Genomic DNA, 14,458 nt, shown 5'->3' on the forward strand with positions numbered 1-14,458 from the left:
TTATTGTTTACTAATAGTTGTTTATTGAGAAGGTTTTAATGTTTGTGTAGTCAAAACTTTAGTTTCCCATTGTGTTTTTGGTGAGATCAGAAACCTTTAGAAGCTTTTTTGCAGGAGAGGTATGTGGTCTGAATTAACATTTTCAAAGCTTTACTCTTGTTCTAGGGGGAGATCTAGACTACAGGTAGAGAACTAGGAGGGCAAGTGTGAGGGTTAGGGGCCCAGTTAAGAAGTTTTGCAGAGGGATGATGATGAAAAGTGGTTGGACTTAGGATATTTATTGAAGATAGAGTTCACAAGACTTAAATTTTGAGAAGATTGTGAGGTGGGAGAGAGAGAAACTAATCAAGAATGACTTCTCAATTTTAAGCCTGAGAAACTAAGTGAATGATAATGCCATTTACTAAGAAAGGGAAAATTTAGCATAGATAAGATTGGGGGGGATGGGGTATCAAAATCAGTAGTTCTATTTTGGACGTGTTAAATTTGAAATGTCAATTCGGTATCCAAGTGCAGGTGCTTAAGGTGGTTGGTGTTGGTGTATTATTAAGAAGTTGTCCTTATCGCCAAGATACTAAACATACCTGTGCTACTGTAATATTTTACTTTATTAATTTTTAAAAATGTCATCTAGAATTTATCGAGGAGTAACTGTTTTCCATAAAGAGACTTATAGTAAATATTTTAGGCTTGCCAGGCCACATATGGTCTCCCTCACCACCACCATCACCACCGCTACTGCTGCTTCCTCTCCTTCCTTGCCTCTGCTTCCTCTTTCCTCTTCTTCCTCCCTTCTACTCCCTCTTCCCTTCTTCTAATTCCCCTTTAAGAGTATAAACCCCACTCTTATTTCTACTACCTTGTATAGTACCTAGCAAATATATGTTGAACAAATGGATGATTAAGACTCAGTCCTGATTCTTAAGAACTGACAATCTAATGGTTCATTTGTTCAGCAGGTAATTATTGAGAAGTCTGCCTTATGCAAAATTCGTATGTACCTTCACAAATAATATCATGACTGCTCATGATATTTGTAATTCATGGTAAAAAATAAGAGCCATTAAAGGGATATGATCAGAGGTATGGAAGATCAGATAGTATTGATGGGATTAGGAAAGGCTTTGAGGAAGATAAAGCTTTTGTAACCAGGATAAAGTCCTTAAGTAGAAAAGTAAGGGAAACATTTAAGTCACAGAAAACAGTATGAATGAAAAATCAGTCCTAGGAAACCACTGAGTATGTGCAGGTTATTGAATGATAAGTTCAGTTTGGCTTGAGCTTGAGGAAATATAGAGGAGGTAATTTGGGGAAACTAGGTGGCCATCTGTTGTGGTCACAGGAGGTTTTGTTTGTTTTGTTTTGTTTTTGCGGTACGGGCCTCTCACTGTTGTGGCCTCTCCCGTTGCGGAGCACAGGCTCCGGATGCGCAGGCTCAGCGGCCATGGCTCACGGGCCCAGCCGCTCCGCGGCATGTGGGACCTTCCCGGACCGGGGCACGAACCCGTGTCCCCTGCATCGGCAGGTGGACTCTCAACCACTGCGCCACCAAGGAAGCCCCAGGAGGTTATTTTTATATGTACAATAAAATAAAAGCATTATTTTTATAATTTAAAAGGGGGGCCTTTCAAGTTTTTGATCAAATAATGTCAGAAATATGCTTCAACAGAATAAATCTAGTAATAGATTGAGAGGCAGCATACTTTTTCAAACTTTTTTTGAAGTGGTCTTCAAACATTTATTGCTCACATATTCTTTAAAGAATTTTGGAAAACCTAGGTGTCCTGTCAACAGATTTTTTAATTTTAAGAAATTTCTAGATTTTTTTCAAGTTTAAGTATTTTTTTAAATTGAAGTTGATGTAGAATATATAAGTTACAGGTGAACATCATAGTGATTCACAATTTTTAAAAGTTATACTCCATTTAGAAAAGAAGAGAAAAGGAAAAAAAAACATTAAAATTTATTTGCTTTGGTTGAGAACAATGAGTCCAGAAAGATCTTTAAAATATAACACTTACAGAAAAAAATAAATACATAAAAGTTATACTCCATTTATAGTCATTATAAAATATTGGCTACAATTCCTGCATTGTATAGTTTATCCTAGCTTCCAGAGTATTGTTGAAATTGATAAAAATAGTTATTTCCTGTGACTACATGATGTTGTCTTAAATTTCTTCCATATTTAATTATCATTACATTACATGTATTTGGACATGGGCAATCAAAGCAATGTAAATAGACTGAATTTTGCCAAGTAAGTATGAAACATTAAAAATGAAATTTTATTGAAATTATGCATTAACAAGAAGGGTATGTGGCTTTTAAAATTAATTCATATAGTTGTAGATGGATATTCCTTATTAAGCTAGAATGACCATGTACTCATTCTCTTCCTACTTTATATTTCTATAGATAGAAGTTGTGAGAAACCTTGTTTCACATTGTTTTACAGTGAGAAACCACAGTGAGAAACCGTGTTTACATACTGTTTACAGTAGGAATGTTCTGTTTTAACAGCGTTATTTAACTCTTTGAATTTCTTCTGAATTACATGTCAAAGATCACACTCTATCATCAGAAATTATTTTTAATATTCTCTCAGGTATCAGTTTGAGGTTCTTCTTTCTGTGAAGTATACTAAAATGGCTGTACCATTATTTATCAAATGGATATGTTAATATATATGTTACTCTTTCACTTAAGGACACCTGCTTTCCTGGTAAACTCAGAGTGAGGAAAATAAAAATATTGTTCATTTCAGCAAGCTTTTACCAATCCTAATGTTTCAATAAAATATTTTTATCACAGGCTTTAAATATGTTTTGTCAAAACTTTGGAGCTATGGTTATTTAGCTCATTCAGTTTTCTAGATCTAAACTGATTAGCAAAGATAGTTCATTGTTAAACTAGTTATTTGCTAATTCTATTTCTGTTTGAGTGAGTGACTTTATTTTCCAGTTCATGTAAATACGTTACTCTGTGTCTCCAAGACAGTCATCTCACCTCTGAATTATAGAATAGACAAGACATAATCTTACTGTCAGTCTGTCAACTATATAAAATAAGCCTCTATTCACCTTCAGTATTTCTTAGCCAAACGTACCTTTCTTTGCCAAGTCAGGAACTATGCACTGTACTTTCTTTGACAGTAGTGAGATGGAGGAGGTGAGGTCATTAATGGGAAAATATTCTGAATTGTCCTTCATTTGGTACCTGTGTTAGAGGTTCCCTAGACCACTCCCAGATTCACTGATTCACTGGAAGGACTCAAAGACTCAGCGTGTAATTGTATCCATGACAAAGTTTTATTACAGCAAAATAATAGAAAATGAAATCAGCAAAAGAAAAAGCATGGGGCCAAGTGTGGTGAAATGAGGTACGCCCTTCTGAGAGTCCCCTCTCAGTGGGGTTGCATAGGACGTGCTTAATTCCCCCAGCCATGAGTGTGACATGTGTGAGGTGTTGTCTACCAGGATGCTCTCTTCAGCCTAGGAGTCCAGGGATTTTATCAGGGGGTGGGTCACGTAGGCACATAGTACCTGCATAACTGACCACAGTCAATGAAATTCCAGACTCCCAGAGAGAAAGCAGGTATTCTGCATAAACGAAATACAGATTGGTACAGTGAGCCACTTTTATCACTTACGGAAAGTTTTATAACAGAGGAGGGAACTGTTGACCATTCAGGTGTTCAGGTGACAGCCAGGAGCCAACTTTACAATGTAGCCTTTCTAAGGATAGCAGAGTCTCGTCTTAACAATATTACCTCTTTTCTATACAGTACCCCAGGAGGTTCTATACCCCAGAACAATGTACCTTTGTACTACTTGCGATTGAGATGGGTGAGGGAGATAACTTTCTTTGGAATAGTAGCAAAGGACCAATTAAAGAACAAGTGGGAAATGTGGCCCTTTCTCAGGCAGATTAAATTTAGGGAAAAGTATATCTAGAATGGTAAAGCTTTGCATCTCAGTTTGAACTTCACTGGTATTGAAGTTAAGAGCTTGGTGTTTTAAATCCTTAGTATAACACCTGCCAAATCTGACTCCAGGCAAGATGCTTAACCTGTTTTGTCTGTTTGTTTTGTTTTGAGGCCTTTGAATAGTATCTGGCACTTCTAAGTGCTCATTATGGGTACATTGCTGCTTTGGCTGCTACTGCTATTTTAATTATTAGGGTGAAGTAAGGAGAAACTTAAGTAAATGCAGAGGCATTCAAGATAGGGAGTAATGAGTCCTGAACTAACACGCTTGGTCACTGAATGGAGTGGAAAATAATAGCATTGTAGATGTGACTCTAAGAATGAGCTATAAGGTATCAAGAGGGAGAGAAGAGTGAAGGTGAAGCTCCTCCTCCCATTCCATTTTCCCTAAGAGAAATGAACATTGGGAATACTTTCAGATGATGGTATATGATGCTCCTTTAAGTTTTTAAACAGTCTTTTAATAAATTGTAGATTTTCATATAGTCCATTTTATTCTGTGTAACTTATTAATTTTATTTGGAATATAGTTAATTTCCAAGTTTAGATAATATACTTGGTCTTTCTTTTTTTTTCCAGGAATTTTTAAGAGATATCTTCAATCTCCTGTTTTTGTTGCCTAGTCTAAAAGATAGACAACAGCCAAAGTGCAAATCACATTCTTCGAGAGCTGCTGCTTATGATTTGTTAGTGGAGATGGTAAAGGGATCTGTCGAAAACTACAGATTAATACATAACTGGGTTATGGCACAACACATGCAGTGTGAGCATTCTTCTTTTCCTTTAACCTTTCTAAATTTCGTTTGTAGAAATGAGATTTTGTAGGGCATGATTTAAAGAAAGAATTCCCCATTCATACATTTTAACATTATAAACTGTTGTTGCTAGGACATACTGAAGTTAAAAAGTAAACATTAGTTTTTGGGAAAAAAACAGTTGTGATGGACTTTTTAGAGATATGTGAAATACTTTGGCATTTTGGGGTTAAATAATTTAGTGCCAAGTAAAGACAAGTTTTGGCAGTCCTTTGAATATTTAGGAATAAATTAGTTTTGCTATGTGTTCTTACCAATTTTTAAAATTACCATGTTTTATGTATATGAACTAAATAAGTAATAGATGTAGTGGCTGTTAATGAAAGCAGAATATATTATGTTTAATTGTTTGGGGGGGCATCCTTTCCTCCCTCTTTTTTCAGCAGCTCATGCACCTTATAAATGGGACTACTGGCCTCATGAAGATGTCCGTGCTGAGTGTAGATTTGTTGGCCTGACTAACCTTGGAGCTACTTGTTACTTGGCTTCTACTATTCAGCAACTTTACATGATACCCGAGGCAAGACAGGCTGTCTTCACTGCTAAGGTACAGTTTTCCTTACTTTAAAAATTAAAACTATAGGGACTTCCCTGGTGGTGCAGTGGTTAAGAATCCGCCTGCCAATGCAGGGGACACGGGTTCGATCCCTGGTCCAGGAAGATCCCACATGCCGCGGAGCAACTAAGGCTGTGCACCGCAACTTTTGAGTGTGCGCTCTGGAGCCCGTGAGCCACAACTACTGAGCCCGCACGCCACAACTACTGAAGCCCAAGTGCTCTAGGGCCTGCATGCCGCAACTACTGAGCCCGCGCGCTGCAGCTACTAAAGCCTGCGTGCCTAGAGCCCATGCTCCGCAACAAGAGAAGCCACCGCACTGAGAAGCCTGCACACTGCAATGAAGAATAGTCCCCACTCGCTGCAACTAGAGAAAGCACACATGCAGCAGTGAAGACCCAACACAGCCAAAAAAAAAAAAAATTAAAACTATAAAACAAAATTTTAAAAATTCGTTGATAAATCTTGATTCAATTTAGTAAAATATTGTTTGAGAAAATAATTTGAGTTAAAATTGACAAACTTTGGGCTTCCCTGGTGGTGCAGTGGTTAAGAATCCACCTGCCATTGCAAGGGACACGGGTTCGAGCCCTGGTCCGGGAAGATCCTACATGCCGCAGAGCGACTAAGCCCTTGCGCCACAAATACTGAGCCTGCGCTCTAGGGCCCGTTTGCCACAACTACTGAAGCTCACACGCCTAGAGCCCATGCTCTGCCACAGGAGAAGTCACTGCAGTTAGAAGCCTGCGGACCAAAACAAAGAGTAGCTCCCACTCGCTGCAACTAGAGAAAGCTCACGCACAGCAGCAAAGACCCAATGCAGTTAAAAATAAATTAAATTAAATTAAATTAAATTAAAAAAATTTTTTGACAAAATTTGATACTACTAGCTAACATGTATATTTTAATTATTTTTACATTTCAATTGATTACTCCAAACACTGTAGTATAATTTCTTTATTTATCAAAGGAAAACACAGTTGTAGAATATACACACTCAGTGTATCAAATGAACACGATATTTTCAGTAAAAATAAATGCAAATTTTAATTATATAGAAAATAAGCAAAGCCTAAAACAAAGTAGGAAATTAGTACCAGAATCACTGAACTTATGTATCCTAAAGTAAATTTGTGGCCTAATATATTTGAGTAGGCTTTGCTTATGTTATTTTTGTTAACTTGTGCATTGTAGTTTTCATTTTTTGTTTACCATGGGCTATTGTTTAGTTTGCCTTCTGCACTGCTTTTACAATTTTTTGGCAGCCTTTTTTTTTTTAAATAAATTTATTTTATTTATTTATTTTTGGCTGCATTGGGTCTTCGTTGCTGCATGCAGGCTTTCTCTAGTTGCAGTGAGCCGGGGCTACTCTTCGTTGCGGTGCGTGGGCTTCTCATTGCGGTGGCTTCTCTTGTTGCAGAGCACAGGCTGTAGGTGCACGGGCTTCAGTAGTTGTGGCTCGCGGGCTCTAGAGCACAGGCTCAGTAGTTGTGGCACACAGACTTAGTTGCTCGGCGGCATATGGGATCTTCCCAGACCAGGGCTCGAACCCGTGTCCCCTGCATTGGCAGGCGGATTCTTAACCACTGTGCCACCAGGGAAGCCCTGGCAGACTTTCTTTATCCTTGCACTTGGGTTTTTATTTTCTTCCATCATGTCATCTGGATGTCCTTGCATTTTTCCCCCCTTACAAAGTATGGCAATTCTTTATTTATCTTCAGTGAATCCTTACTACGTTTAAGTTATGCTTCAGGGTCTCTAAAGCATACTCAGTATACTCAAGTGGGTTTGTTTTTTGGTTTTAGTTAAACTGATATTTTTAAGTTGATCATCTAACTGACTATTAGAAATAGTTGAATAATTGATTTCATTTAGCATGTGGAAATTTTTGTGACTAAATTTGGTTGCCCCCATCTGTATAATTTTATAGAACCACTTATCAAAGAAGCATGTATTCATTGATTTTCTTGTTTAGGTGGTGACTTGACCACAATTTGTAGTTTCTCTTCCTTATATTTAATGATCATCTTTTAGCCATTAGCACTGTCAGGAATTAGTGTGTAGCAACAGAAAAAACAATCAGATGTGCTAACTGTGAATGAGTCTCAGAAATGGTATTTTTGGTTAAAAACTAAATTTAGACTTGTCTCTACATAAGGAATTCTTACAGAATAGAATTATTTTCTTTTCTGATTTTTCACAGAGAGATTAAAGAAAACTACATGTATTTTACTTGTGGTAGAATATACACAATGTAAAATTTATCCTATTAACCATGTATAAGTGTACAGTTCTGCGGTATTAAGTATACTCAGATTGCACCCATCACCACCATCAATCTCCAGAATTTTTTCACCTCCTCCAGGTGAAACTGTACCCATTAGATACTTTACTCCCCATTCTCCCTTCACCCATACCCTTTGCAGCCATTATTCTACTTCTGTGTCTATGAATTTGACTACTCTAGGTACCTCATATAAGTGGAATGATACAATATTAGCCCCTTTGTGACTGGCTTATTTCACTTAGCATAATGTCTTCAAGATTCATCCACTTCTTCAAAATTTGAATCTCAATTAATGTCCTTGAATATTTAGAGGACTTTAAAAGATCTTGGCCAGTAGTACCCTGCAGTGTTAAGGATCTGCTGCTCTAGAAAAAAATAAAGATATGACTAGATGAGGGTCAGATGTCATTTGTTAATATAATATACTCTTTAATGTGTGGATTTATTTGTGGAAAAGGTGTTTTCTGTTCTTGCAAAATCGCCAACTTGTAAATGCTTCTGTTCAGCATTGAACCAAAAAGTGCTGATCTAGAAAGCAGTTTTAAGATCTCTTTATTCAGTTTCCTTACATAATAGCGATAGCCATATCTGTATAATGAACAAAGTACTCCAATTTTTAAAATGCTAAAATTGTTAACGAAAAAATACTGTGCTTTTCCTCCATATGGCTAAAAGAATGAAAACAGTGTTAAGCACATTGTAATACTTTCTTTTCTAGAATGTCTAATTTACCATCATCAGTATGTCTTAATGGAAAGTTTTTTCTTAATTTACAGTATTCCGAAGATATGAAGCACAAGACCACTCTCCTGGAGCTTCAAAAAATGTTTACATATTTAATGGTATGTTTGAGAATTGGGTATGGAAAACTAATTAGATATACCCATTGACCAAAGGTGAAAACGTTAATTGGAGTTCATTTGTATTGGCCTGTCCTGACCTATTATTTTTCCAATTGACTTCGTCAGTTGCTGATGCTCTTTGTCATAGTGCATTTTAACTGTCATATTTCAGTTATCTACATTTTGTTAATTTATCCTTTGAAGAATTTCTTGTATCTGATCCATTTTTCATCAGAAGGTCACACCTCCCCCCTTAGTCTTAGGGTTTTCCAACTGATTTTTCTTTGTCCTTCTTAATTTCCACCCCCAAAACTATAAAAGTAATTAATCTTTAAAAAATAGCAAATCTTAATATTATTACTCCCCTAGTTAAAACTCTTTATTATGAAAAGAATAGTATTCAGGTTCAGTCAGGATGGCACACATCCCCTGTGATTCTGCCCCTTCCCTTCAACCTCCTTTCTTATCCCTCCCCACATCCAGCCTCACCCTGTAGTAACTGTAAGCCTTTTGAAGCCCATCACCCTTTTGCTTCATCGCTTGTGCAGTTATTTATGCTGCTTCTACTGCCTGTGGCACTCTTCCAATAGTACTCTTCTCCATTTTCTTCCATTTATCATCCTTCAGGAATCAACTTGGTTTTTTTGAGAAAGTCTGTCCTCTAAGAGACCAAAAATTCCACAGAGTATCTCCATGTCACCATAATTCTGTTGTACCAGCACTTGTATTGAAAGTTACTTATCTCACCTATTAGAATTTGGAGGACAAAGATCTTACCATATTTATTCAAACCATGTATTTCAGCTTGTGAGACTTAATAAATGAGATTTTTTTTTTTTTTTTTGCGGTACGCGGGCCTCTCACTGTTGTGGCCTCTCCCGTTGCGGAGCACAGGCTCCGGATGCGCAGGCTCAGCGGCCATGGCTCACGGGCCCAGCCGCTCCGCGGCATGTGGGACCTTCCCGGACCAGGGCATGAACCCGTGTCCCCTGCATCGGCAGGCGGACTCTCAACCACTGCGCCACCAGGGAAGCCCATAAATGAGATTTTTAACAAAATAAAAAGGTTTGTTAGTTATCCCTTGATTCCACTTATAATCTCCTTTTAACAGAGTTGGAACATGGTATTTGAACTGGCGAAGCACTTTTACTGCTATTTTAAACTACTACTAAACCAAGGTTCAGTTGATAGGAGAACTTATGCACCCTGCAAAGGCTTTGTATTTTATGCTTCACAATACAAACCTCCATCCTTTGAATCCCAAATTTCTTCCTAGAAATTCCTAGGCTTAAAAAATAAAAATTTCTTAACTTACGGTCATTTAAGCATCTTCTGGCACCGAGACTATTAAACTGAAAAGGCAATGAGAATCAAACAGAAATGAAATAGAAGAGAGCATTTTCATAATTTCTTTGTAGATTTACTACCTGTTTCTTTGTTGTTCATTCAATAACCTTGTGATAATTTTTATTTTTATTTGAGATCTAGATTTATTTGATTGTTTTATAATCCTCCTCCTCACCACCTGCCTTTTCTTTCACAGGAGAGTGAATGCAAAGCATATAATCCTAGACCCTTTTGTAAAACATACACCATGGATAAGCAGCCTCTGAACACTGGGGAGCAGAAAGATATGACTGAGTTTTTTACTGATCTGATTACTAAAATTGAAGAAATGTCTCCAGAACTGGTTAGTACCAGAACACTCAAGTTTCTTGGAAATTTTTACAGATTTGCTTAATTTTAAATTACTGACTTCCGTTTGTATTTTTTTTAAAGAAAAATACTGTCAAAAGTTTGTTTGGAGGTGTAATTACAAACAATGTTGTATCCTTGGTAAGTATTCTCCCTGTTCTTTGCTTTTTGGAAATCTTAATGTATATTTTAGCTTATTATAATTTACCAATTTTTGGCTATTGATTGACTAGGATTGTGAACATGTTAGTCAGACAGCTGAAGAGTTTTACACCGTGAGGTGCCAGGTGGCTGATATGAAGAACATTTATGTGAGTAATGTTGCATATATTTTTAATTTTTTTTTCTGCTTTTAACTATTTGTGTATAGCAGGCTTATGTTTGTTACCTTAGGAGAAAATTAACTTTCACATTTTCACCTATTTTCTTCTTGTGACGCTACTCAAATAAAAATTAAAGGTAGATCACAAAGCTGATTTTTCCCAATCAAAATTTAAATACTTGAGTTTTTTTAAATGTAGTAAGATTCAGAGCACCTTGTCAATATTTTTACTAAATTTAAGCGTTTGCTTTTTTAAAAAAATGTTTTCCTCTGTGCATTCTGCCCAAATTGTAATTAATGCTTTTTGTATTTTTGCATGCTGTAAACAATAATGTGAAACTCTTAAGTGTGGTTTTATACACAGGAATCTCTTGATGAAGTTACTATTAAAGATACTTTAGAAGGTGACAACATGTATACTTGTTCTCATTGCGGGAAGAAAGTACGAGCTGAAAAAAGGTATGCTTTTTGAAACGTAATTTTCGTCATTTTGATAAATCATCAAATAGAAGTAAAACACAAACTTAGGATAAATTAATGTTAAACTTTTATGAAAATTATGTGATTAAGGTTATGGTCAGCTGCTTGGAACTCATTCTTATGCAGCAATTTTTCATACAGTTATGCAAGTAAACTTTCAGGCACTCTTAAATCTTTTCAGATTTTTTCTTTCCTTTTTATTAAGCAAATACTTACCAAGGTCTATATGATTGCTTAGCTCTCTGCCGTGCACTCAGTGGGGCATGATAAAGAGTCTACTCATGAACTGAAGACCTCTGAATCTGTAAAGTGAGAGATGTTTTTTCTTAAGAGCCAGCCATAAGATGCTTGGTTTAGGACAGAGTAGTTGGTTGGGTAAAGATGTTTCAGTCCTACCGATGAACATTGAAATTAGATTGAAAGAGCATCTTATGTAGTTCGTTACTAGGAACTACAAAGGCAGAGAAGTAGTCTGGTTAGATTCAGGTCATCTCTTCAGATCTGTTTATATCTTAATGCATGGTTTCACTGCCCTCCACAAGTCCTTTAGTGATTCTTAGCTGTCAGGGTAAAGTTCATACTCTAACATTATACACAAGGCCCTTCATATCTTGACTTCTTTATACTTCGTAACCTCATCATTTACCAGTCTCCCAAATAAACAATAATGATGAATTTTTAGACTTCTTATTCCATCTGCTTGTGACATCTTTCCCCTACCTTCCTCAACTCCCTAAAATTCCTATTTAAAAGAGAAACTAAGCTCTTGCTTTAAACAAATTTTGTTATAAATCCTATATACACTGAAGAATTATTCCCTGAAATTCATATTTTTCATAAATCCAAGTTTTTAAGTATATTTTGTTTAAACTGAAAAAAAGTTTTTTTAAACCTGAACTAGCAGTAAGTCAAACCATATGATTTAGGTAATCAATTAGGTAATGTTATTCTTGTGGCTGTAATATGAGGCAACACTCGTTGAACGCTGTTTGCCAGGCAGCATTCTAAAAGTAGTAGGGAGTAGGCACTTTAACTTCCATTTACAAATCAGGAATTAAGCTCTGAGAGGTTAAGTAACTTTTTTAGGGTCATGTATCTAGTAAATGATACAGTCAGGCTTTGCAATTCTGCTGTACAAAAATAAATGCTTATTTAAGGTGGAAAAGAAAACTCTGAACCAAAAACCTCCTTGCCTTTGAAATATGATGTGACTCCTTTTTATGCTTCCGTAGCACCTTTCATAGCTTCATCATGGCATATACCATAGTCCCCTGTAGGTTTTTCATTTGTTTTCCTCTCTAGACACAGGAAAGTCCTTTCAGAATGGAAAAAGTCATGTAAGAGGGGGATAGATAGATAGATAGATAGGTTGATTGATTGATAGATTTAATAAGAGCATGATTTAGAGTACTATTTATTATTTACTCTGAATTGAATATTGAAATAAGTGTAGTGTAAATGTAATTGATAATAGCTAGAGTACTTCTGAAAGATAATTTTTAACAAATCTTGTTCTTGTCTTTCAGAGCATGTTTTAAGAAATTGCCTCGGATTCTGAGTTTCAATACTATGAGGTATACATTTAATATGGTCACAATGATGAAAGAGAAAGTGAACACACATTTTTCCTTCCCATTACGTTTGGATATGACACCCTATACAGAAGATTTTCTTATGCGAAAGAGTGACAGGAAAGAAGGTAATGGAAAATCTTTCTCTTGCCTATGTTTATTGTAAGTCTTCATGACAAGATAGTCATATTTATAAAGTTGTAATCAACTACACATTTAACAAAATCAAACTGAATCTTATAAAGGAGAATATTTTTAAAGACAATATGGCATATTCAGTCAGTTGGCCCGTAAACGTTTTGTATCTACTAGGAGTGTGTTCTAGGCACCTTTCCAAGTGAATGAGATAAACATGGTTCCTGCCCTTGAAGAACTTAAGTCTATTGGGCATGGCATATATTAAACAAGGAATTATAAACATGAAGTGTTGTCAAATAGTGAATGTATCACAGATTGAGGGGAATCAGGGAGGGCTTTCAGGAGAAGGTGACATTTAAGCAGAGCCTGAGTAAGAGCTAGAGTGAGAAGAGTGGAGAAACTCTAGTGGGGGGCAGGGGGCTGATTAGGGGGTTGATGAGATAGGCAAAAGGGTGGCAGCCAGATTAGTTTTTTTGTAAGCCATGTTAATAATTTTGATCTTTATTTCAATGTGAAACCATTGGAAAATTTTAAGCAGGGAACTGAGATAACCAGGTGGGATCTTGGAAAAGGTTATTCTGACTATAACAATAGAAATGGATTAGAGGATGATAAAAGGAGTGTGGGGAGGCTGTTATGGTAAACCACAGTAATAGTAGCACAGATGAGAAAGCATACCAACCAGTAGGGTTGGAGAGAAGCACATGGCGATAGAGTTAGTAGAACTTGATGATTGAATGAATAAATGAATCGAACAAAGTTATTGAACATCTATCCACTATTTAATTTGCTGTTATAGTAATAGGAATATAGTGACAACAAAGAACAAGGTCTCTGCCCCTATGAAGCTTACAGTTTAGTCAGTCTACTACTAGAGGAAGGAGGAGAAGTCAAGAAAGGTTTCTGGCTTGATAGTTAGGTGAATAGTGGGATCAGTATTTCAGGATCTCAAGAAGGAGGGAGTGTGGTCAGAAGTATTGAATACTAAATAAAGAAAAGGAACAGTTCCAGTGAGACCATGAGGGAAAATTATCTAACATGTTGAAGATCTCTGGTTATCAGACCAATTTAATTTGGGTGTTGCAGTAGGAAGGTGGATTGCAGCGAATTTAAAATGGCACTTGGTTGGTAAGTAGTTACCTCCAAATTGCTATTATTACGTCCATAAGACCAGTGATTTTTGAACATCTGTGTGTATGTCCCAAGGACCATGATGAGGAATGGAATTAGGTGAGAGGAGAGAAGAAAGCAGAATAGGGCCAGCTCATACCTTTTCCATTCTTCTTTAACCAAGAGAAGTTCCATTTTACATAAGAGTCCTGGCAATGTTTTGTTTGTATAGAAAGTTATGCTGATGTAAATTTTTAAGATTTGAAGAGCCACCATATTATAAGTTATAAGAAAGAGAACCATATTTTAATCTTTATACTGCATTGCCGGGCACTTAATGAGCATCCAGTAAATGTTTTACTCTCACTAAATGGGAGCTGAGAGGTATAAACAATGAGTGTGGGCTACTCTTTCAAGAGAGGAACATATCTTTCTTTGAAGAGAGAGGATGGTGACTGTGGCTGTGAGGTGATACAGGGTTAAGGGAGGGAACTTTAAAGTTAGAATTGCAGTATGTTTAGAAGTTACAGGAAATGAGGTAGAAGAGGTAAGTTTGAAAATAGAGACAAAGTTAAGAAGTTGGCATTGTATATATACATACTACTTTTTAGAACATTTTCAAACCATTTGTAAAATTATAGCAAGACTGCGTAG

At 36.4% G+C, this 14,458-nt stretch overlaps 1 protein-coding gene across 8 annotated transcripts in view; it reads left to right on the forward strand.

The window, feature by feature from the left end:
* Positions 1–14,458, forward strand: part of USP34 (ubiquitin specific peptidase 34) — a 239,150-nt gene that overhangs the window by 175,846 nt on the left and 48,846 nt on the right. For 7 of the 8 annotated variants that reach the window (XM_033407232.2, XM_033407234.2, XM_033407231.2 and 4 more), the window contains 8 exons: positions 4,568–4,751; positions 5,187–5,350; positions 8,423–8,488; positions 10,032–10,178; positions 10,268–10,324; positions 10,417–10,494; positions 10,870–10,964; positions 12,512–12,684. In XM_033407232.2, the coding sequence (XP_033263123.1) occupies positions 4,568–4,751; positions 5,187–5,350; positions 8,423–8,488; positions 10,032–10,178; positions 10,268–10,324; positions 10,417–10,494; positions 10,870–10,964; positions 12,512–12,684 (964 nt within the window). The remainder of the gene's footprint in view (positions 1–4,567; positions 4,752–5,186; positions 5,351–8,422; positions 8,489–10,031; positions 10,179–10,267; positions 10,325–10,416; positions 10,495–10,869; positions 10,965–12,511; positions 12,685–14,458) is intronic. The other variant, XM_004280652.4, reaches the window with a different exon arrangement.

This window comes from Orcinus orca, chromosome 13, assembly GCF_937001465.1.
Source record: "Orcinus orca chromosome 13, mOrcOrc1.1, whole genome shotgun sequence".
Taxonomy (NCBI): Eukaryota; Metazoa; Chordata; class Mammalia; order Artiodactyla; family Delphinidae; genus Orcinus; species Orcinus orca.